Below are 26,171 nucleotides of genomic sequence, written 5' to 3'. Positions count from 1 at the left end.
AGAGAGAAATCACTTTCAGAAGCAGCTTTCTGTTGGTCAACACAGTGAATTTGCTTTAACACGTTGTGAAATATGCGTGGGGGAAACTTTCGGCCTCACTCGAAATTTCCAATTACGTGTATTACTGTTGAAATGACTGGATTTCGACTGTGAAAATTTGCTGAAAAACGTTAAATGGGACCATACTTTAAGATCTCAAACTTTAGTCTCATTGATATCATTAACCACAGCAGTTGTCAAAGTAAGGATTTTATAGGTAGTGACAATCAATACAGTGTCTCTCTTTGTTTTTCCTATTTGACGTCTTTCTTCCTGTTTTAATTCAGGTGAACTCTCAAAAGAAGAAAATGAACTTTGTAGATCTGTCATGAATTACTGGGGCAACTTTGCTCGCACTGGGTGAGTGAGACAAATCTCATGTCCTGTGTGTTCCTGGGTCAACATATTTTGTTGATACTGGAACAACATTCCTGTCTGAAAATTGTATCTAACCCTATCCATAACTTATTCCTAAAATCAGAGGGAAATGATAGTTGAATAACACTGATGTAGAAGCACCTAACCCTGGTTGTAAGCATAAACTTGACATAAACTGTAAACTTGTCCCTCAAATCTGATTGGTTGATTGGAATGTTGTTCCAGGATCAACAAAGATGTTGCACAGGTTCAGCAGACAAGTCCAGTTGAAAATGTTCAGGGTGGTAGACAGGTGATCATGAATCATGAATAAAAAGCTTTGTTTAAAGGATGAAATTCTTGAAAACATTACCAAGTAGTTTGCTATAATCTTTGAAGAAGTTTGTTCAAATGTTATAAATATTTTAAACAAATCAAAAGTCTGCCAAATCAAATCATGTGGTGCAACCAACATGCAGAAACATACACTTAAAACAGGAAGTGAAATCATAGTGAAGACCCCTGCCGTCCTCTTGAGTCAATCAGTTAAGGTTGTAAAAAGTCATGTGATGCGGCTCCCAAAAAAACATGATATTTATGAATTAATACTGTATATATTATAATTTATCATGACATTTTTAAAAATAAAAAAAATTAAGTTTACAGTAGGTTTAATTTGTTAAAATCAGTTAATGCATTAGTTAACTTTAATAATGAGCAATATATACTTACTAAATTTATTAACCTTTGCTAATGTTAGATAATAAAAATATATTAATATTTTGACCAAGATCTGTACATTCACATGTATTTAAATTGTAAGAAATACACATTACTTTTTTACTTGATGATTACAATACATGGCATTTTAGGGTCATTCATTTCATACTTTTTGCTTAAAATTAGGGCTGGGTATCGACAGGTGCCTGACGATTTGATGCATATCACGATATATTGCAATAGATACATATGGATACATATACACCCACACGTCGGCTCTACAGGCTGGAGGCGCTGATATTTAAATTTTTTTAAGTATATTAAACAAATATGTATAAAAAGAATGCATTTCTTAGAGTTTGTTTTAAACTATATTTTAAAAACCTTTTTCAGGTCTCCGAATGGTCCGGGCCTCACATCGTGGCCTGAATTTGGAGCTGAAGCTGAGTATCTCAGCATTGGACTGGAACAGAAACCTGGAAAGGACCTGAAGGGAAAACACTTTAATTTCATGACTCAAACCCTTCCACGATTAATAAATAAGCGAAAGGAAGGCAAGTTATCAAAGTCAACATTGTTTCAAAATTCTCTAAGGCTCACTGTATAATATTAAGAATGGTTGCACATTTGTTTTTGACAGGACCTGTAGCACAAACCAAATTAGGATCTCTAAGAGGTTCCTTCATGACTGCGAAGGGCAAGGAAACAGTTGTCAGTAGCTATCTAGGTGTACCGTTTGCAAAGCCACCTGTGGGCCCCCTGAGACTGGCTCCACCACTACCTGCAGAACCATGGCAAGGAGTGAGAGATGCAACCAAACAGCCACCAATGTGAGATTAAAGCAGAACTACTGAAATTAAATTGTCAGGCATTTTCATTTGGAAACAATAACACTTTGCTTTTTTCTTTATCCCAGGTGTTTACAGGCAAGGGAGATGCTTATAGACTTGATGGCTGATGTGTCTATAAGTTTTGAGATCCCTGAAGTATCAGAGGACTGTCTTTACCTCAACATTTACACTCCTTCTAAACCTGGAGACAACACCAAGTTACCTGTACGTGATTGGTCTGAATTTAATTGAGCTTTGCTCTATTTGTATGCATAAAAATGTATGTTGATTCATGTTTTTTTTCTTTTTTAATACATGATGTGCAATAGGTCATGGTTTGGATTCATGGCGGAGGTTTTTCTGCGGCCTCTGCGTCCATGTTTGACGGACATGTTTTGGCTGCTTATCAAGATGTAGTTGTAGTCTTGATCCAGTACAGACTTGGCCTACTTGGATTTTTCAGGTAAAAACATCTACAGCTTCTCAACATTCTAAGTTATTTACTAAAAAATATTATTTCAATTGTTCCATTGTTTTTTCAACTGTGAGCACTTTTGGCCCTGTGGATTTTTAGAAAATAAAGTCACATATCATATACTCTCATGTTCACTAAGATTGTCCAACATTGCATGCATTACAGGTGTAATGTTGTTTCTATCACATCTCAAATGATGATTTGTGAGGTAGACAATTCATTTTAAAAAGACCAACTCATTTGCCTTAAAGGTCCTGTTCTTCGTGATCCCATTTTTCAAACTTTAGTTAGTGTGTAATGTTGCTGTTAGAGCATAAATAATACCTGTAAAATGATAAAGCTCAAAGTTTAATGCCAAGCGAGATATTTTATTTAACGGAAGTCCCCTTTCAAAGCTTACAGCGAATGGCCGGTTTGGACTACATCCCTCTACTTCCTGCTTTAATGACGTCACTAGAACAGTTTTTTGACTAACCTCCGCCTACAGGAATACACAAAAAGAGGGGGCTCTCCCACAGAGAAGATGGTAAATGGACTGCATTTATATAGCGCTTTCACAGACCTATGGCCACCAAAGCGCTTTACATAGCCTCACATTCACCCATTCACACACCGACGCCATGCAAGACGCCATCCAGCTCGTCGGGAGCAGCTGGGGTCTTGCTCATGGACACCTCGACACTTGGTCAGGTGGAACCGGGGATTGAACCACCAACCTTTCGGTTTGTAGACAATCTACATGAACCACTGAGCCACTGCCGCCCCAGTAGAGGAAGAGTTGCGTTTACAATAACACTGAGCGCATGCATCTCCACGTTATGGTAAGAGGCGTGACCTTTCCGGGCAACGTGCGCTAAGCTGCTGTCGAATCACAACACAGGAACCGCTGGCACAATCAGAACTCGTTACGTATTTCTGAAGGAGGGACTTCATAGAACAAGGAAGTCATCAGCCCGTTTTTAGGACAGTGAAAACAGCGGTATACAGATAAGTAAATTGTGTGGAAAATACTGTGTTTTTTTACACGCGAAACATGAACACATGTTATATTGCACACTGTAAACACAATCAAAGCTTCAAAAACACAGGAAAAACGGGACCTTTAAGAGGCTAATTTCACTGCTGTCTGTTGCTGGGATCTGTGGCCGCATAGCTCTCGTTCCAATTGGGCTATAAGCAGCCAATCATCGAGGTAGTTGAGTATGCAGATTCCCGCCTGTCTCAGAGGGGAGAGAGCCGTGTCTACATACTTCGTAAAAGTACCCGGAGCTAGAGAGTGTCTGAATGGAAGGACTGTTTATTGGTATGCCACCCCCTTGAACACGAATCTCAAGAACGGTCTGTGGTGGGGGGCTATCTGGATATGAAAATAGGCGTCTTTCAGATCCACTGATATAAACCAATTCCCGGGGTGAATTTGCACGAGGATTTGTTTAATAGTTAACGTTCTAAAAGGCCGTCTCATGAGGGCGCGATTCAGACATCTCAGATCAAGGATATGCCTGAGGCCGCCATCCTTCTTGGGGACGAAGAAGTAGAACTGGCAACAAAAACATTGTTTCCAGTGCCCTGAACTGAAGAGGAAGATGGGCACGCTTTGGGGGTGGTCTTGCCTCGGTGGGACTGAACTCTTTCCCCCTCCTCTCCGCTTTTGGCTGGGGCTGGACGGGTGCTGAAGCTGCCCTGGGTCACTTCTGAGTCGACTGGGCCATCTTGAAGAGACTGGAGGCAGTAGAGGAGCTGACTCTTTTGGGGAAGAAGTGACGCATAGCCTGTGATGACTTATGGGCCGCAATGTAGCGCTCCACAAAGCTGTCTACCGCGGAGTCAAACAGGCCCGACGGGAGAGTCGAAAAGAGTTGTCCTGTCAGCGTCTTAAATCTTGGTGAGATTAAGCCACAAGTGGCGATCCAGCAGTAGAGGTGGCTTTTGTAGTGTGCAGTGCCAAGTACGGTGCATTGCGCAGCTTCTTAAACAGTGCGGAGTTGACGTGGCTGTCAGCGGCGAATACTCTGGAGGTGAGCGCTGACGTGGTTCTGCAGGGCTTGGAGGGGTGACTAGCTGTAGTCTTCCAGACGATAGTCGTAGGCAGGCAGAGGTGTGCAGTGACAGCTTCTTCCACGGGGGGAGCTTTGTGCTCCGATTAGGGGGCGCACCACATCTTAGTGATCTCTTGGTGGACCTCTGGGAAGAACGGGGCTGGACACTGACAAGGATCCTGCTGGCAGCGCCCTGGCTGCAGAAACCATTCATCAAGTTGGCTCTGGGCGGGCTCTTCTGGGGCCAACCAGTCCAAGCCGAGCTCTTCTAGGTGGCAGAGGGGCAGAGTCATCGCTGGAGTTCGCCCCCTCTTCGCTCTCTGAGGTGGCCAGAGACATTGAGTTTAACTCTTTATCAGACCCGCCAAACGAGACCATGCCACTCGCACCAGATGAGAGGCGTTGATCCTCGCGGGTGAAGAGTAAAGTGGACTCTTCGGGGGAGAGTGAGGCACGCGGGTGCTGGGCCAACGTGAGCTCGCTTCTGTGTCGCTGCTCAACTCTTTCACCTTGGCTCGAGAGGGGAAGGAGATGAGGGAGCGGCCGGTTCGCTGAAGAGCGTGATCCCAGGCTGAAGGTTTCTGACTAATGGGCATTTCTGCATGGCTTATATAGGCAGCCATCCCTGTCCCTTTCGGTGGGCTAGAATGCCATTTGTCTATGCAGTTGCACAGACGTGAAGCAATCAGGTTTCAGGATTCTGAGAAAATTGAGTTTTCCCCATCAGCGTCAGCAAACTGACGCAATGCAAGTGAACTGTATAGAAAGGGAACTTAACTCTTGCACAATAATATTTAAAGTGCTTACAATTTATCATAACTTTGTGATTGTAAACATATAACGGTTTATATTTTATGATGTCATATCATATGAAAGTCCAGGTTTGGGTAAACTGTATGTAAAAGGTATTTGAAAAGTAGCAAAAATAAAACATGGCATGATAAAAATATCCCAATACATTTTTAATGGGATCTTCATTACAACAAAAAATGATAAAAATCTTAAAATCTGTTAAAGCTCCAGTCCGTAACTTTTTTGGGTTAAAAAGTGTTCAAAACTCTCTGCTTGCCTTAGCTCGATTCAAAACGGTAAGCTTGTAATAATGTTTTTAATTCCATTGGTACGGGTGGATTTCGGCGGGACATTTGAGCATGTCTTTGCGTCATTACGTCACATCTGTACACATAAAGAAGGTGTCTCGGCTAGTAGGCTATATTGCGTGTGAGGATGTTTATAGGTGGAGATTTATAGCCTTTTCTCACAGCACTTGATATAATTAAACTTGTTAATTTGCTGGCGGATCCAGAAAGGTTCTGTGGTAGATTTTTCCCTAAACCTAACTATCTGGGTCTCGTCTACAAATCGACGTCCCCATTCAATAATAGTCACCTAACTAACTTGTTCCCCTAAACTAGCTCCCTTCCTAAACTAATTCCTGCGCAGGAATAAATCGACAAACAGACCTGCAAATGTCCTTTAAATGCTTTAATCACGACCAGGAGATCTTCCCGAGCAGTTCTCAGGGAATCTCTCCCCAGAAGCAAGGCCGGGGGATCTCAGACAAATTCCATTGAGAATCCCACCAGAAAACACAGATACAACAGTTTTTATAGAATCGAGAAAACAAATAAGACTAACAAGTCACCTTCAATATGATTGATTCAATTGGTTCAAAAGCCCCAACTTTTTTCCTCTGTCACTGGCACAAGCAAACTCTGATTTTGTGATTTACTTATCACAAGGTTTTGAAAACTAGTCATCTGCCTAGTTTCACTTCCCCTTTCTGTTATTTATACACACACATACTCAAAGTCACAAGTTTTCCCCAAAGAGTTTGGAAACATTAAAAACCATATGAATGTTGTTCCTGCAAGAAAAACAAATGTTAGTTGATTAATTAAAGTTGATTAATTAAAATCCATCACAGTTCTAACGACAATCACCAGTGACAACTAGAGATTCACCCGTTGTAAAATGCAAAAGACTTTGGACTTCGGAGTGGCTACAGAAAAAAAGAGACTGCCACCGGGCCCATGCCAAAACGAGGATAACATCGGAAACGCATTAAATGTAATTATGCAATGCTGATGTTGTTAACATTAACAATTTGAGAACAAAGTATAATTTGATATGATAAGCGATCATTAGATTTAATCAGCGCGATTTACTGCAATGTTTTTTTTTTTCCTTAATGTTAGTCAGTTGATCAGAACAAAAGTGGATGTTACTTGTTCAGATGACATTTTCCGCTGAAAATTCTTATGTTGGTCATTCTTCCAAAAAGTAGAATCTGTGATTGCGAATGACAGTATCCACACCGGCGCGGTGACTGACAGCCGCATATTCTCCTCGAAACATTGGATTCATCCACGCTGTGCCGTGCCGAGGCACAACCCACGTAAAGTTGATAATCCTGCGAATAACTGCAATTACATATTTCGAACAGAGATGGCGACAAAGAGGAAAAACTGCGGACTGCAGCTTTAAAGAACCCTCAGAGATATAAAAGTGCCTGAAATAGAAGAAACTCTGACATATAAAAACAATATTTGCATTGGAAGAATTAGGGAAACCTTTCGCCCTTGTGTGAAATTCCAGATGCGTGAATTCCTATTGAAATTACTAGATTTTGCCGTGAAAATTCACAAACAACAGTAAATGTGACTGCACCTTTAGTTGTATAGAACACTTGTAGACTATTTTCCATGTTTTGAACATTTTCTCTACGACCTTGTATTCGATAAATGACCATTTAGCACAGGAGATGAACATGCACCAGGAAACTATGGTCTTCTGGACCAGGTGGCTGCGCTTCATTGGGCTCAGGAGAACATCCACAGCTTTGGGGGCGACCCTGGATTAGTGACCATCTTTGGAGAGTCTGCTGGAGGAGTCAGTGTGTCTTTACATGTAAGAATTTAGTTGTTGGGGTCATGCAATGATTAGGGACTTGTATAGATCCTCTGAAATATGACTTTACAAACGCTTCTATATACCTGTGTGTTTTAAAAAGTTTCTCTACATCTTCTATAGGTTCTTTCTCCATTATCTGCAAATCTGTTTCGCTATGCTATCGCAGAGAGCGGTACAGCAGCAATGGATGCTATTATGAATCCCAACCCTCTGCCAACAGCCCAAGTACATTTCACAAATTCATTACAAATTCAAAGTTACGATTTTCATTTTCTTTCACTGTGACTTACAGATATTTAATCAAAATGTATCAACATCTTTCTGTAGTTTGTGGGAAATGCATCTGGCTGTGATATTTCCAGCACAAAGAAGATCGTTGACTGTGTTATGCAGATGTCAGAAGAGGACATATTAAAGATTGCCAGGGTTTGCATTGCAACCATACATTCATCTATCCATCCTTTCACATTAAATGTTTATATTTAATTGAATTTGATAAATTCTTTTCATCTTTTACTCTCTGTAAAAAAAAAAAAACTTGCAAGGTCACGCCATTAAGTGATTAATATCAGTATTAATAATAATATTAATACAGATAATTTCTGAGCTAAATGTGTGTTTGCATATGTTGGGCTTATAATACAGGAACAACTAATGCTTCGTTTTGGAGTGACAGTGGATGGTCAGTTCCTTCCGAAATCTGTAGAGGAGCTTCTTCAATCCCACCAGTTTAATAAAGTACCTCTGATCACTGGAGTTACTGATGATGATGGTGGCTATATATTACCTAATGTAATGGAAATGTTTATTTTTTTACATTAAAGTCATAGATTATTTCCAAAATATGAAATCTCTGAATGCATGCAAGAGAACTTAATATTCAAAATCTTTTTTCCTGTAGATTCTTGGACCCCCAGGGTGGATAGATGGAATGGACAGAGAGCAGATCATGACATTTTTGACTTTATTTTATTCTGATGTAAGACATAATTATTATTTTTTTGTTGATAGCTGCATCATTTTTTTCAAGTTTGAAAAGTAGCAGTAATAAGTGTATATACAAAGTGCATGGTAGAACAGTTAATTCACTCTATTAATCTATCAACTTATTTGTTTACTACACAGAAGAAATATTTTGGTTAATTTTATTTAATTTCATTTGCCCTTATCAATAGTTGCTGCATTTATTTGTGGCATCCCCCAGGGTTTTATTCTAGGTTCACTCCTGTTTTAGTTGTGTGTTAATTTTAGGTAATGCAATCACAAAGCATTGTTTTTTTGAAAGTTTTTATTTATTTTTTATTACAGTTATGCAAACGTATATCCCACTGTATATTCCTATTTCTTCTAAAGATCAAAACTTTGTAAACAGACTCATCTGTTATGTTAACACAAAGAAATACCAAGTTTCAGGACATGACTGAAATACTGTCTACAAAAATACATATAAATCATGGAGGATAAATTATGCTGTGTTGCTTAAAATGTTGAACGGAAAATAAAAAAATACTCTATTAATTGAAATATCACTTCCTTTAGCTTCAGAATCAGGCGATTGCTGAGTTTGTTTTAAATGAGTATCTGGGGCCATCCACTGACAGGATCAAAATCCGAGATGGCTTTCGAGAGATGATGGGTGACTTTTTTTTCAACATCCCAGCTCGCAAAGTAGCGAATTACCACAGAGGTGAGAGTTTACTCTATTCATGCATCACTGTGCCACTGTGCACCAATTATGCCAGTTTATTTTCAGTCATTTTCCCTTAATAGATGCTGGTGCACCAGTGTACGTGTATGAATTCCAACATCCTCCCAGTATACTTCAAACGAAAAGACCCAGTTTTGTTGGAAGTGACCATGGAGATGACATTTTTTTTGTTTTTGGTTACTGCTTTGGAAATGGACATATACATATGAAAGGTACAGCCTAATTTATATAAAATAGGGTTGTTAGTATTCAAGTTCTAACTGCAGTCTCATTGTTTTTTTGTTGCAAAGATTTAACCAGAACTATACTGTCAAAGTAATGAGATATTGGCTACTTAAAAGTCTCTTAAATATTCTTTCTTCTTCATAATTCAGAAAAATACACAGAAGAAGAAAATGAACTTTGTAAAACTGCCATGGCTTATTGGGGAAACTTTGCCCGCACTGGGTAAGTGATCACATCAGTGATAAACACTCCCTTTTAGGTTAAAGGTCTAGTATGCTATTTTTCTAAATCGTTGTTAAACGCTGTTGATATTTGAAATCAGCCCAAACAAACACACCCCTCCCTTCATTGCTCCGCCCATAAAATGCACGAACACGCAATGCAAGAGTGTCTCTTTTATCATAGCAGAAGCTAAGCAAAATAATGCTTCGCGGTGACGAACGAACGATAAGGAAGCACAAAAAAGTGAACATGCAGTACACAAGAGTATATACAAGCAAGAGTTGGTTGTTAGTCGCCAGCAGCACACCAGCTCCAGACAAACAGTGACACTCAAAACCAATGTTACTCGCGTATATATAGACCAGAAACAACCTCGACTTCCTTTTTCAGGCCTTCCCGCTTATGACTCTCCAGTGCTAGAAAGCTTTTCTAATATTTACGCGGGTCCTAAAGCTCTTGCCTGATGATATCCCCTTCTTTTTCCAGTGATATTCCTCTGAACCTTTCTCTTTTGTAATGTCTCTCTTTTCTTCAAGCTCCCTCTTGCTCAGCTTACTCTCCTCCCCATCATGAGTGGACACGCCCCCTCCTGCTGATTGGCTACAAGTTTGTTGTGCTGCTCGATCCAATGCACTTTCAACAGCGTTTTTCAAAAATCGCTTACTGCGCCTTTAAGGGCCAAAATGTCACTGAATGTTATTATTGATTTTTATGTCACTTAATTAATAAATGAGTTGTTTATGGACATTTACAAATAAAGGAGTATGTAGAAATGCACCGTTACAACAGTGGTCTTGATAATGACCGTGTTTTTCATTTGTGTTTTTATATTATGGTAATTATGGACAATTTTTTTTTTTTTTTGCTTTACACTTTTATTTTATTACAATTTTTCAAGTCAATGTTTTACAGCAAATTTTAATTTTTTTATTTTGCAAGGATTATTTTGCAATGCATATTTTCTATGGTCTAAGTCATAGAAACTAAAATAATTAAAATTAGTTATATAACAGTAAAGCAAGTGACAGTTTTGCATTAGAATGTCTGTTTTTTTTGTGTTTGTCATTGACGTCAGGTCTCCGAATGGTCCGGGCCTCACAAAGTGGCCTGAATATGGAGCTGAGGCTGAGTATCTTGGCATTGGACTGGAACAGAAACCTGGCAAAAACATTAAGGGACAACACTTTACTTTCATGACTCAAAAACTTCCACAGATTATAAAAGAGTGGAATGAAGGCAAGTTATCAATTTCAGAATTAAATAAAAAAAATTGTCATAAAACCATAATTTATTTGCTAAATGCAAGTCAAATTGGATCTTTTTTGCCTTATGCAAACTAAATTAAATCTTTATATTATATTATGATTGGTTTTCTTGACAGGACCTGTAGTGGAAACAAAATTAGGCTCTTTAAGAGGTTCCTTCCTGACTGTGAAGGGCAAGGAAACTGTCATCAATAGCTATCTCGGTGTACCGTTTGCCAGGCCCCCAGTGGGGCCTCTGAGACTGGCTCGGCCCCAGCCTGCAGAGAAATGGCAAGGAGTGAGAGATGCAACCAAACAGCCACCAATGTGAGATGCCACACAACAGTATTTAAATTCAAATGTGTTTTGACATTTCCAGTGTCTAATGTACTGTGGATTCTTTAGGTGCATTCAGGACAGGCAAGCGAGTGTCCTTGAGCTGGAGTTTCTCTCTATGGATGTGGAGATTCCTGAGGTCTCAGAGGACTGCTTGTATCTCAACATTTACACTCCAGTCAAACCTGGTGAAGAAGACGCCAAGTTGCCAGTAAGTTCAACAACAGCTTTTTGGGATTGAACATCCTCATAGAAATTGGGTCGAGAATGTTTCCACGTGTTTTCTAGGTCATGGTTTGGATTCATGGTGGAGGACTTTCTTTTGGTTCAGCTTCAGTGTACGATGGCTCTGTTCTGTCAGCGTATCAGGATGTGGTCGTGGTTCTGATTCAGTACAGATTGGGACTGCTGGGATTCTTAAGGTTGGTGCCATAAATTATTTAACAGCTGTAGATTCCCTGGATCATATGAAATGCTTAATGAAAGCGGAAAGATCATCAATTTTAATTTATTATTATTATGAGGTGTGAATATTTCCTCTGACAGCAATTTGATTCAAGTGTGATTCTTAAATGATGCAGTGCATAATGAAATCTGAAAATTGGTCTTTGGTACAATTCATAATATTTTAATAACGTTTTTTTATTTTTATTATGGCAGTTCAAGCATAAAACCTCTATGCATAAAAGTAATGCATAAAAATCACTTCATGTTACATTGTTATTATATCAGACGCTTTATAATTATTACAATAAATAATCAGAAAAATATTCTGTATTAATTATTTAAAGGAACACGCCGACTTTTTGGGACTTTACCTTATTCACCGTATCCCCCAGAGTTAGATAAGTCCATACATACCCTTTTCGTTTCCGAGCATGCTGTAACTCTGTCTGACGCACCCACCGCTAGCCTAGCTTAGCACAAAGACTGGAAGTAAACAGCTCCAGCTAGCATACTGCTCCCAATAAGTGACAAAATAACGCAAACATTTTCCTATTTACATGTTGTGATTTGTATAGTCACAGCGTGTACGAATAACAAGGTCACATGAGACACAGCCATCTTCTAACCGTACTTCTAACCTGTGCTAAGCTAGGCTAGCGGTGAGTGCGTCAGACAGAGTTACGGCACGCACGGAGATGAAAAGGGTATGTATGGACTTATCTAACTCTGGGGGATACGGTGAATAAGCTAAAGTCCCAAAAAGGCGGCGTGTTCCTTTAAAAAACTATTAAAAATAAGATGCAAATATAACTGGATTAAAAACCCACAGTAGAAGATTGGAATCTTGATTTAATGGATTTTTACTACAAGTAGGGAAAAATTTAGTCTGTAATTTACAAATTTATCAAATCTGGATTAAATTTTCATTATCAAATAGATTCTTTTAATGATTTTTTTTTATTTCAATAGCCGTAATGTATGTATTTATTTTTTTTATTTTTTTTTTATATAATTTGTCATTTTCAAATGTGTAGGTTGACTACAAAAAAATCTATTTTTTATTTTATTTTTTGTAAAGAAGCAAAAGTTATAGGTATTAGTAATTAAAATCAAATAAATAATAAAAAAAAAATTCACAACAATACTTTAAATGTAAGGATGAATTAAATGTTTAATGGCATTAAATTATTGCAATTAATGCTTGCAACTTGGCATTAAAATATATTTATGTTTTTGTGCAATGTACGTATTAGTGATGCTCGGAAATTTCTGAAACTGAAAAGATTTGGCCAAAATCATTGACAATTTCTCCACGAAACAGTGACAAATTTAATTTGGAGGGCCAAAATGATTGACGAAATTTCATCATTATTTAATTTTGGCTTCAGTGTTTCATTAAAAAACCTCATCTTGGTGCAACACTAGTACACATGATTTAAGCCCTATTATGTGAATACATTTAATCACAGATTCAGATAAAAGTTTCCTTTTCATTTTGCAGCACAGGAGATGAACATGCGCCAGGAAACTATGGTCTTCTGGACCAGGTGGCTGCTCTTCAATGGGTTCAGGAGAACATCCACAGTTTCGGTGGAGATCCTGGATCAGTGACCATCTTTGGAGAGTCTGCTGGAGGAGTCAGTGTATCCACGCTGGTGTGCATCTTTATTTAGTAACTGTAGAAACAATTATTAAGCTGTAATGATTGCAAAATTATTTGTATTGAATGATGGAGTCACTTTCTGTCATTATATCTTTAAGATTCTTTCACCATTGGCTTCTGGTCTGTTTCATCGAGCCATTGCAGAAAGCGGGACTGCCTATTGGCATGGTTTAGTGATGGCTAATCCTTTGCTGATAGCCCAGGTATCATTTCCTTTCATAACCTTCTTATATTTTCATAATTTTGTTATTTAAAAGTCTTCTTAGGTCCTCATGTTGATGATCATTGCAGAATGCAGCCAAATCATGCAACTGTGACAGTAGCAGTTCATCAAAGATCGTTGACTGCATCATGGGCTGGTCTGAGGAGGAAGTTCTGGAATGTTCCAAAAAGGTGTGAGATTTTTCATAAAAATAAGCCATTAAAGGGATAGTTCACCCATAAATTAAAATTACCCCATGATTTACTCACCCTCAAGCCATCCTAGGTGTATATGACATTCTTCTTTCAGACTAATACAATCTGAGTTAGTGCCCCTATTATGCTATTTTAAAGTTTCCTAATGTTGTTTTGGAGTCTCCTACAACAGGTTTACATGCATCAAAGGTCAAAAAACTGTTTAATTTTCTCATAATATACATTTGCACATCACCACATTTTTCAACGATTCTCAAATGACTCGTCAGATGAACCAGTCTCTCTAAATCCCTCTTTTCGCTAGCTGCTCTGCTCTGATTGGCCAGACAGCTCAGTCTGTTGTGATTGGTCTAACGCATACGCATTGTGTCGAAAACAAAACCGCCCATTGCAATAACTGAACGTCAGCTCAGGGATTGTATACCATAAACTAAAGACAGTAACAAACAATGACGTCAATTTTACCATATCAATCCGAGCTCGAGTCCGATGATGAAACACTGGAAGAACTAGTTATTAAACCCAAACCTCCATCGCAAGGACGGCTCGAGCAGGACGTTTCTCAGTGATACGCTACTCAGTTTGTGGTACATTATGAGATGTTGCAACTGTAATTCCTCACCATTAGCATTAACAAGAGTGTGTCTATCAACAAACCGATTATTTTACTTTTACTTATTTATTTATACACCTAGGATGACTTGAGGGGGAGTAAATCATGGGGTAATTTTCATTTTTGGGTAAACTATACCTTTAAGAAAAATGTTTTTGAAATCATTTGGTGTAAAGCAAAAAGATCACTTGTGAAAAAGTTTGTCATTCATGACAGTTCATTTGTTTTCAGACACTTAATTGCATGTTATTTACCATTTAGATTTAAAAAAAAGTATTAGTTTAAATTTATATTTAATGCAGTTTGTTGACCTAAAGAGTGCTTTAGTTTAAATACATCTTTATATCCAATTTCATAATTCTATTGACTTTGACATATGGTTTGAAGTGTACTGCCAAATGTACTGACAAGCAATTATGATAAACTGAACTATATACTCAAACTATAAACTGAAACTGTGTTTATAGTTCGAGATGATGCACTTCAGTGTTGCTGTGGATTCTCATCTCCTTCCCAAGCCTGTAGAGGAGATCATTCGGAAACAAGAGTTCAGTAAAGTTCCTCTCATCACTGGTATTACTAATGATGAGTTCGGCTATTTACTGCCCACAGTGAGTAAATATTACATTTATTATTATATTCAACATCACACTCCAAACAGCTATTATTTCAATAAAGAAATCAACAGAAAATGCATTAGTATCCACAGGATAGGGTATTCTTTTTTTGTATGCAGGTGCATCTTTCACTTGGTTTGATTTACTTCAATTAAGTAATTAAGTAACTTCATTAAAAATGAAACAAAAAGTGGTATTCAAAGGCTGAAATTCTTAAGTAGTTTTAGACAGGGATAGTTCAGGTTACATCAGTTGGAATAAATGAATAAATGTTGATAAATGCCTTTTTTAACCCTAAAGTTCCCCTATTACGCTTGTTGAAAATAAAAGGTATCAACTGTATGAAATCAACACACACACAAAGATCTCAGATGCATTTATAATATATTCATATTTTAGGTTTTATTTTTTTATGCATAAAGTTGAATGTTATTTCGCCTTAGTATTTTTTAGGTCTTGGATGGATTGATGGGATAGATAAAGAGCAAGCCACAAAAGCCTTGACCCTGAATTACCCTGACGTAAGTTGCACATTTACATTATGTAATTGTAACCTCTCAGTTAATAGTTCAAATCTTTCTTCACTTTTTTTTCTTTGAATTCTGTGCTCTGAACTCAATTCCCTTTAGCCCAGGGATCGATGGATCACTGACCTGGTGGCAAATGAGTACCTGGGCGACACAAACGACCCCATTCAAATCAGAGACATTTATAGAGAGATGATGGGGGATGTGCTTTTTAATATCCCCGCCCTCCAACTGGCAAAATACCACAGCGGTGAGAAGCAATAATTTACTGATTCATTCATATTTAACTATTGCAACTGTGTAAACACTGTATATAGTTAAAGGGTCATTTAACTCTTTCACATGTGCATAAGACATTTTCTGTTACTTGTTTCTGCTTCTTCTTCGTCTGTGTTTTGATCAGGAGATTCTGTACTCTTTCAAGAGATGCGTGATAGCGCCCCCGACCACATAACAGTGAAAACACGGAAAAACGGAAATTTCCGTCAATCCGCCGAAAGTGTTGTCATAAATTCCGAAAAATTCCGTCAATGTCAAGGAAAAAATGTGTTCCCTTTCAAGGGAACTCGAGCTGCGTCGAGATGCTGTGGGAACGCCTCTACGTGATTGCGTCGTGAAGCACCTATGAAATCAGTCCAATGGCGTGACTCGCCACGCCAGTCTCCAGCATGTAAAGCAAGCAGCATTTTGAATTGTGTGTCCCTCCCTGCCCTCACTACATTACGAGTGGGGATACATGCGATTAAAGTGTTGTTTGTCTGGGAGCGGAGCATGTATGTCAGCTCTCGTAAAAGATAAAAAAGTGTTCATTCATAAATTTCCCGACGTATAGAAAAGAACGCACTTTCTGCTTGAACTAAATAAATAAATAAAAAGGAAGAAAGCTTAAATTGCGGTTCGCTGAGGCGGTGCGTATTTGGCTCGGATCGGCAATGCATCTATAATGCGGAGGGAACTCCGTAGCCCCGTTCTGGCCGGCTCGAGAATGGTTCTCGGACCTAGGGTCTCTCCTCGATAGCCCTCCTCTGGAAAGTGGGTGGTTGAGGCCATCTCACTTGCTTAGGAGTCGGCCGGTCAGCCTTCACCTTTGGCTGTACAGGAGTATGGCTGCTTCTAAAACATTATTGTCAGGGGTTCCCTCCAAGATATTTGTGATGCGGCGGATTGTTAGCCTTGCCGCACACATTCGTGAGGTTTTATGACCTTGACCTCGGCTCCACTCCAGGGGCGCATGGGCTTTCGTTTCAGTGTGCGCAGAGATTTCACACTGACAGGCACTTGTTACTATGGCGTCGCGGGTATAATGTTCACACAGCGTCTCGACGCAGCGTCTCGCTGCCGCTCAAAAGTTTGGAATGATTTCTGAAGGATCATGTGAAAATTCAGCGTTGATCACAGGAATAAATTACATTTAAAATATATTCAAATAGAAAATAGTTATTTTAAATTGTAATAATATTTCACAATATAACTGTAATTTAATCAAATAAATGATCTTTAAAAATCTTGGTGATTTGAGACTTTTTCAAATACATTAAAAAATCATAATATTTTTCTTTTATTTAGTTAATTGTTAAATTATGCAAATATTTAAATTAATATATTTAAATACGTACATTTTAATGTAAATTATGTACATTAGTATTAATAATTTGTTTACATTTTTAATTCAATATAATTTAAAAACTTAAGCTCTCATGTTAAACATTTCAGAATGCATGAAAATATTATATATTTAAATTAAAATAATATTATATTAAAACATAATTGTGTTAAATGAATATTAAAGTATATTAATAATTAAATATTAAAATATTTATATGTACATTTTAAGCCCTCATGTTAATCATTTCAGAATGCAGCCTAATCATTGAACTGAATTAGAGAGAGACATGTCTATTGTGCATGTTTACATGATCCTTTTGCTCCCCAAAATCACAGTGAACTACTCTGTGAGTAAAAATGTGTGTAAAACCAAGGAACCCTGTTGTGATTTCAGCCTCAGGAGCGCCGGTTTACCTGTACGAGTTCCAGCATCCTCCCAGTATGATCCAGAAGAAAAGACCCAGCTTTGTTGGCGTCGACCATGCGGATGAACTTTTCTTTATTCAGGGAACCTGCTTTGCTAAAGCTCATCTCAAAGCAACCGGTAAGACTCGTGATTGCAAAAACAAATGAACTCTTTACTCTGACATTTTCATCTAATGGTTCAACCCCTTTAGCTCCTTTCACAAAGGAAGAGGAAGAGCTATGCAGGACTGTGATGGCCTACTGGGGGAACTTTGCACACACTGGGTAAAATATCCGTCCTGATTTTCTCTCTCTGTGTGTGTAGAAGAACAAAGCATATTGTTTCTGCACTCTAATATGTCTATTTTTCGGCAGGTCTCCGAATGGTCCGGGTCTGACACACTGGCCTGAATATGAGGATGAGGCCGAGTATCTCGGCATTGGACTGGAACAGAAACCCGGCAAGAACCTGAAGGGAAAACACTCTGCGTTCATGACCAAGACGCTTCCAGATCTAATACAACAAGGCCGAGAGAAAAGAGAGCACTTAGAACTGTAAAAAAAATATATCTTTATCTTGTCAAAAATGAACACAAAGCACTTGAATGTATGAATAACAGAAAAATTACTGTAATTTTAAGAATTTAAATAGATAACCTGAGACAATCAAATTAGCATTGATGCTAAAGTTTGAATTTGAGTAACTTTAACTAATCTTTTTGGCACTTAAAAATAAAAGCAGGACAACATTTAAGATTTTCCTCTATTTTATTGAGAACAAACGAAGGCTAAAGCTGCAAACCTCCCTGAATTTGAATGCAACGAGGTGCAAACTAGTCTAGTCTAAAACTATTTGCGCTTCGAGACTTTGGCAAATTTAAATAGACAACAATAATCCAACTATTGACAATATTGCCAAATAAGTCATTTTTTTCCATATTACCAGATTAACATCTGCTTAACTCGCCAATGAAGCTGTTTTGATACACATAAAATTATCATAATTATTGACATGTTTTTACTTTCAATATAATTACGAACTTAAAAATATGGAAATTAAAGAACAGCACAAATGTATAAATTACAGTTTTAAAATTGAAGTCAACATGAAACAGCATTCGCAACCCATTTGTGAATCAGTGAATCAGGACATTGAACAAGGAAAACCTTGAACTTGATTTTATCCATTGGGAATTGAGAAATTGAAGTGAATAGGGTAAATTTTGACATATAAATTAGCATGTTCCCACAAATGCTTTGAAATGTGATTCAAATAGTTAGCAGTCAACATAAGCAGCTTAAATTACATAATATTTCAAATAAAATCAATATAGTTGCAACAGCACAAATGTATAAATTGCCGTTTTAGGCACAGTGCTTTGTTAAATTGTCATTAAAATTGGAAGAAAACTTGGAATTGAAGTCAACATGGAATGGCATTCGTATCCAATTTGTCAATCAAGACACTTAATGATAAAAAATGGGGTCAGAACTAGGGATGCAAATTTCCGGTAAATTTCCAGAAACTTTCTATGCGAAGAATTCTGTAAATATTTCAAGTTGGAAACTTAATGCATTAAAGGGAATTCACTGGAAATTTGTGGTAATTTATACAAACTGTATCATATATTAATTTTTGTTGTGTTTGTTATTAATTAGTTGTTGTAAATATTCCAAGTTGGAAACTTAATGGAAATTATGGAAATTAAAGGGAATTATTTGGAAATTTGGGGTAATATATACAAACTGTATCATATAAACATGTTGTATGGTCATAAGCATGCAAACTATTACAAATAAAAAAAATGGCTTTTTTGACTTTGATTTATTTGTGAGTTATTTATCTATATTTATATGAATGTTTTGAGCAGGTTCATATCATTTTCATATCATTTGTAATCATTATTTTTAAAAGTATTAGGTATCCTGTTTAACTCATATATGTTAAATAATAAAATACATGGTTAAAAATATTTTGGACTGGCAATTTAAGTAAAAATAAACAGAAACAATCTTTCCAGCATAAACCGTCATTTCCACCACTACAGTTTTTAAGAAACAAAATAAGAATAACCAATGATGTGGATCTAAATGTATTTTAAATCAAGTATTAATAGTTCATTACTTACAATATATGTGTGAGTGACTTATAATAAACATAGACCTGAGCAAAAATGAAATGCTGTAGGCAAAAATCCCAACTCGAGGCATTTAGCAACTTTGAATAAAAAAGTTCATGAAGTATTAAGATTTATTTTGTTACATGATTAGGTAGCCACTGATGTTGTAATGTTGACTGATACATAATCTTATATAATCAGTTTTACAATATTATATTGTAATAAAATACATAAATTGAAAAGTGGTGGAAATGACATCTTTGAAAGCGCTCTTCAGAAAAACTGTTAAAAATAATAATATCCCATGGAACTCTAAAACTGCCCACTGTTATATGGTGTTAGAAGACAAATTAATGAAGCTAGGAAGATTGTTTTAAGAGAGTGAATTTTCCATAAGCTCACAGTGCCAAAAGTGCTCCTAGTTGGAGAATCACCCATGTACACATTAATAATCTTTTACATTGTAATCCTTTTATTTTTTGGCTAGTTTGTGTGCTGCTGCACGTCCCTGTGTGTGTAATAAGCAGAGTGTATAAGCAAAGTGAGTTAGTGAACAGTCTATTTCACAGACTTACCACTTATCAACAGGTCTTATTTTTAACCAATACGCATCTTACCTGAACACTTTCATGATTCTTCCAAAGACCCATGAATTTCTTGGGGAAGAGGCGTCTATTATCAGGATGACATCTCCAACAGAAAGATTTTTGAGTCCATTTTTGACGTTCCTGAAGCAAAGGTAAATATTCATGCGCCCATCGCTTCCAGAACAGGTCAGACTCAGAAGGATACTGAATTTGCTTCCATTTGCGACGTGCATATTTTTTTGAAAAGTCCAGGAGGTAAGGCTGGTTGCCTTTTTATTAATAACAGGTGATTAGGTGTCAAGGGTTCAAGATCTGTGGGATCATCTGTTGTAACTAAGTGGTCTGTTGTTTATGAATGCTTCTACTTCACACAGGCATATGCAAGCTCTCATCAGTGAATGTTTGTTCTTTAAGCACAGATCTCAGGATTTTTCACTGAGAGTAATATCCACTGTATTCCCTTTTACATGAGAATAATTTACATGTTTGATTGGTTCCATTGTTAAATGGCTTTGGGCAGTTCAATCTCAGCACCTATGAAATGAATACCATTGTTACTTCTCATGATTGACACCTGACCTCTCCTGCTCACAAAGCACCGGATGGCATTTAAACATGAGTTTGTGTCCAGTGTATGTGCAACTTCAATATGCCACAGCTCTTGTTGTCAGACAGGTAAACAATACACCATATCTTTTCTCATTACTTCTACATGTACCAAAGTCTACCCCCACATTGGTGAAGGGAGGTTGATCTGGTATTATTCTGTCATGTGGCAGCTCTGACATCATCTGCTCTACAGCCTTTGCTCTGATCTTTCTATATGTCACATATCTGGAGACAAATGCATATAGTTGCACAATGTCCAATTCTCTTATGTCTGTTAAGATTAAAGTTGTTTTAAATCATCTTGAGGCCACATTGGAGTTTGCCTATAGTGGGCCCTGGGTCCCCTGGTTGACAACAACTGGAGTAGATAGGCTATATGATTTTTTTTTCTTTTTCTTGTTTGTTACAATGCAGTACCGTATTAACTACAATACAAAATAATAGGCTACAAATAATTAGCAACACAAATTTGTGTATTTGATTTTTCTAAAAACAAACAAACTGTTTCACATTTATGAATAACATAAATTCACGTCCATGAAACCCAAATACTCCTGAAAATAGTGATCCTCAAAGAGCTGAAGATCAAAACATTATATTTAATTTTAAGTTTATCGCTTCAGTTTAAAATCGTGGTTTTTAAATAAAATCTGGCAACCACAGTTCCCATTGCAAAGTTCAAAGTGTGGCCAGATCACGCAGTTGTGTAACGGTGCTTGTGTTGTGAACGCTCATTCTGCAGCAGGACTGGACCGTTCACGGCATGGCGATGAGGGAGTCTGTCGTGCTTTCACTCTGCATGCTGATCGCACTGACTATTCAAAACACTGTGAAAGCAGAGGATGGTAAGTCAGGTTAATGTGTCATAATGAGTGCGTTTACTTGCACAACAGTACGCTGTCAAGGTAAGATAACGGCATTTACACAAGCGTTGAAGCAATCGTGCTTTCACGGGTTTAACGTCAAAGTAATCGGACATGCATGCGCACAGACAACGCCAATAGAACGCATGTTCCATTAGTTTACTAAACGGTAATGGGGTATTGTGTGGGGTGACAAGAATACAGTATTTAGTTAGGAATTCAGAATAAGAAAACAAATGACCATTTGTGTTTACAAGGTGAGGAACCAAAATAATATCATTATTAAATCAATCTGGAAAAACTAATCTTGGTTATTCCAAATAAAATAACTGGAGATTAAAATTGTGTTTGTAAATTAAATGCCTGCATTTAAATATTTCCCCCTCCGAAAGTCCCTGCTTGCGAGGTAGTAGGCTACTTTTTCAAAGTTCAGGAACATTCAGGGTTGGGACTTGGGCGCTGAACATGCTGATTGGTAGACTCCACGCAGCATTTTATTTCACCCACCATTTTTTAAAATCTGTTCTGTTGCGTGCAGTAAGAGTTGTTTGCTATTCATACAACAATGGAGTTTAAAAAACACGACAGATAGACCGACGACGAGGTTCGGCTTTATTAAGCTTAAATTCAGAGGATGAAATCCATCAGGATCTGTAAAGTAGTGCGCAGTCCTACATCACCAGACTAATTTGCCTAATCGTCACGGACCACGGTACTTTAGACCGCGGTGGAAACGCAGACAGCAACAGGTCTGGGGGAAAAAAGTTCCTGGGACAAATTGTTCCGGCGGCTTAAGTCTCTTTAGAGCCAGGAATTCAACTCTTTCTAAGCCTTAGCAATTACCGGATCAAAGTTTAGTTTTTCCCTTGCATTGTCATCTTTGCAAATGAAATGACTATGCCCAAATAATTCACTTGAGACTTAACAGGAATATTGTGCAGGGAGGGGCAGAACAAGACTTTAAAGCAACGCTAAAGATTATTTTTTACCTTAAAATAATGTTTCCAAAATTGTTTCAGTGGTTCATCAAGTCGTAACAGGGCGAAAGGCACTTCTGCATTCGCTTTGCGCCCCTATATCTGCTATAACCGCACTATGCAAGTTTGCCAGATCGGGTAGTGTTTCTGTAGTTCGAATGAGACATAAGAAACTACAAATTTGACTTGCTTTACGGCAAGCGTTACAATAGTCATTTTTTAGTTTGTCTTCGTTTCTGATGTCGCAATATATCATACTTTCATAAAATCATGCAACATACTCTACCTTCATTCATTCCAAAGCCGGTGCTGCGTGAACAGCAAGCGTGCGTACAACAGTAGGCTGAGGTAGGCTAAATTATTTACAACAGCGGTAATGGACAATTCCGCTTCCAACCTGTAGGGGGACCGAAGTGGAAAAGTTCTTTGGTGTTGCTTTAAAGGAAGCAGTTCACATTTGTCAAAATTCAAAGATAGTCCAGAAGCTTTAGAGAAAACTTTGATGTGATCAAGGTAAAAAAAAAAAATTGTAAAAAAAGTGTGGTGTCATCGGCAAATTGGCAGATTTGTTATCATCAGATGATCATCAGAATCCCTTGTAATTGACTATTTAACAAAAAAGAGGTAAGGAGTTTAACAGCTATTAATAAGAACATTACAATTATGTAATAGTTTGGTGTGAGCTTTTAGGTGTTTGGTGTTCTCTTTTGAGTAGTCAAACAATCAAAAGAAAACACCTTTAAAACAGAAAGAAAAGTCTTTAAAAAATAGATAAACATTTAACAAATCTGACCAAAATGACTCTGTTTGGGTAAATTGCCAAAACAAGTGAATAACATCTTCCTCAGAAGAATGACAAAAACAGCAATTCACTTCAACGTTTATGGAAGTAAAATAATGACAAATGTTTTTGAAACAAAAAAGCTTGTTGAATTGCACTAATTGAAAAAATATGCATTGCTTATTTAATGCATTGTATTTTTTAGGGCTTGCATTATGGGCTGGAATTCAACATGGTTGTATGTTTAAGCTGTGAATATTTCAATTCAAAACATTTCACACACATTTTCGTTATTAAAAATTCAATAATCCATATTCACCTTTCAGATTTCACTTCCAAAATATTCATTATGTTTAAAAATACAACCTATAATATTCGACAGGCAATTTTCGGTCTATTTTATTTCGCTTTACAAATTCGCTTCCACAAATTCAGTGGTTCAAATTCGACAGAAAATTCAACATTTGACATCCGAGAACGGCAGGAATATCAGTAGATTGCCGATTGATAATCTCCATAGCTGTTAGTCGACCTCACCAGGAGGGGGCAGACAAAGCAGACAAAGACCATACTTTATCCCATGGGAAATTCTCTACAATATTATTCCAATATTACATAAGGAATTGTCATTATCTCTCTCTGGAAGAGTATCAAATTACTTTTGTTTATAAGTCACAATTTAAACTGTTGATGATTGTTAAAATATATTTACAATTTTAAATGTTAGAAGATGATATTAACTAAATAAAATAACTAAATACAATTATCAGCATGATAAAAAAAAAATGGCAACAAGAACATTCTTTGTGTGAAATATGTAATGAAATGCCCTTTGAGGTCTGTAATATCTGACAGCAAGCAACAATTGTAATTTTCATATTGTTTAAATTCCTCTTATTTTAGTGATCATTCATTTTGATGGTGTAAATGCATATGCAAACAATGAGTAGTGTGATGGCCATGGTTGCCAACCTTGATTACCTGGTTGAAGTAAAACTTTCTTGAATATATCACATACGTACAGTATATACTAGTATTCTCTTTCAATTTTAACCGCACAACCTAACATGCAGAAGAATCATCAGGAATGAACAAATATTCTCCGAAAACATTAGACATTATACAATATTTTCAGTATTATATACAGTACTTGAATGTACTATTACACCTGAATAGACTGAATAGATCTCTTGTGCTCCTAAAAGCTTCTGTCGACAAAGTATTGCAGCAGGTAAATACAGATAAAATTCAAAAACAAACATAACTTAATATTACTAAAATGAAATAGACAATTGCGCTTACAGTCGTTCACATGCACACATGTAAACACAACACTGACGTCTTCACTTCCAGGTCAAGAAGCTGTCAATCAAAAACTCAGTAGCCAATGAGAACACACTGCTGCTAGCCCCCCTCCACGAAAGCTATGTGCCAGAACGGCGAACGAAAACTTCAGAAGCATAAATGAAAACTCTGGAAGCGCATTTGTAAGTTCAGATCAGCGAAAGAAAGATGAGAAAACAGTTAGTAACATGCAGTGTATTAAAAAACGAAGTAAAAAATTTGCCTGCGATTTATTATTTTTCAGTTTCAAAGATATTTTATTTAGTTTCAATTTATATTTTCATTAGTGTCTTGCAAAGGTACATTCATTATTATTGGCACACAAGTAATTCCATAGTATGGAGCTCTTATTTTATAATTAGCCTATATATTTTTTTGTTGCTCTACAGAAAAGCATATATTTGTGTCAGTTAGGTTCAAAGAGTAAGTACATGGCCATGGAAATGTAGAACCTTGCAACAGAAAAGATACTCCAGAGGGAATAGCATTGAAAACAATAGCATATTCATTAGCAGTTATAGGAATTTTATATTTCTGTAAAAAAAAATCGAAATGGTTATAAAGTCTGCCCTGTGAGTTAAAAAGCTGTTCAACTAAAAAAAGGTAATTTTTCAACCAGTTGTCAAAGAAAAGTGATTTATTCTTGTAGAGAATATCCTTATTTTTCCATAAGTAATATCTGTGCGGAGAAAAGTTGTGTTTGTATATTAGGGAACATGCGAAGAACACCTGTTTATAGAAATTAGAAGGTTTGACTGGAATCTTTGTAACATTATTACAAAGTATGAGGAAATTCAGGCCAACTCATTCATATTAATGAATAAATTCATAAATCCAACTTTAGAGAAAATATAATTATGGATAATATTCCAAAGTGAAGAGGGATTATTTAGGCAATTAAGCCAATTGATTTCTTTAAAGTAATTTTAAAAAAAATTACTTTATTTTCTCTCTCTTTTTTTTATTAATTACACAGGACCTGTCCTGCAAACCAAATATGGGGCCCTGAAAGGATCACACATGAGAGCAAAGGGAAAGGACACAGTTGTTCATTCTTACCTGGGCATTCCGTTTGTCAAGCCACCCGTGGGTTCATTGAGACTCGCTCCACCCCAACCTGCTGAGAAATGGGTCGGAGTGAGAGATGCTACAAAACAGCCGCTCATGTGAGAATAAATCAAAGCTAATCCACCTGTAGATCAATGCATTTGCTTCAGGTCCCAGATTTTACACTGGAGATCAAGTGGTGAGACTTGTGTTACTCTGTGTCTGTCCCAGGTGTCTGCAGGATAAGCAGATACTTGAAGAATTTATAGCCAATATATCTATGAATATAGAGGTTCCTGATTCAGCAGAGGACTGTCTTTATCTCAACGTCTACACACCTTCTAAACCTGGAGCAAATGACAAGTTGCCTGTAAGTGTGAATGATTTGGTTGAGCATGTTGCTTTGTCATGCATATATGTTTATGCATTTTAATATTGTTT

At 37.1% G+C, this 26,171-nt stretch overlaps 1 protein-coding gene across 1 annotated transcript in view; it reads left to right on the top strand.

Annotated features, from left to right (window-relative positions):
* The window catches only part of ces2b (carboxylesterase 2b), a 67,123-nt gene that overhangs the window by 8,974 nt on the left and 31,978 nt on the right, over positions 1 to 26,171 (top strand). Inside the window, exons 12-27 of the mRNA XM_084397039.1 lie at positions 327 to 399; positions 1,510 to 1,670; positions 1,757 to 1,946; positions 2,033 to 2,171; positions 2,276 to 2,409; positions 7,217 to 7,370; positions 7,494 to 7,598; positions 7,701 to 7,799; positions 8,019 to 8,165; positions 8,275 to 8,352; positions 8,913 to 9,060; positions 9,144 to 9,293; positions 9,456 to 9,528; positions 10,604 to 10,764; positions 10,910 to 11,099; positions 11,178 to 11,319. Of these exons, the coding sequence (XP_084253165.1) occupies positions 327 to 399; positions 1,510 to 1,670; positions 1,757 to 1,946; positions 2,033 to 2,171; positions 2,276 to 2,409; positions 7,217 to 7,370; positions 7,494 to 7,598; positions 7,701 to 7,799; positions 8,019 to 8,165; positions 8,275 to 8,352; positions 8,913 to 9,060; positions 9,144 to 9,293; positions 9,456 to 9,528; positions 10,604 to 10,764; positions 10,910 to 11,099; positions 11,178 to 11,319 (2,144 nt within the window). The remainder of the gene's footprint in view (positions 1 to 326; positions 400 to 1,509; positions 1,671 to 1,756; positions 1,947 to 2,032; positions 2,172 to 2,275; positions 2,410 to 7,216; positions 7,371 to 7,493; positions 7,599 to 7,700; positions 7,800 to 8,018; positions 8,166 to 8,274; positions 8,353 to 8,912; positions 9,061 to 9,143; positions 9,294 to 9,455; positions 9,529 to 10,603; positions 10,765 to 10,909; positions 11,100 to 11,177; positions 11,320 to 26,171) is intronic.

This window comes from Rutilus rutilus (assembly GCF_951802725.1).
Source record: "Rutilus rutilus genome assembly, chromosome: 23".
Taxonomy (NCBI): Eukaryota; Metazoa; Chordata; class Actinopteri; order Cypriniformes; family Leuciscidae; genus Rutilus; species Rutilus rutilus.
This window is presented reverse-complemented; position numbering and strand designations above follow the sequence as displayed.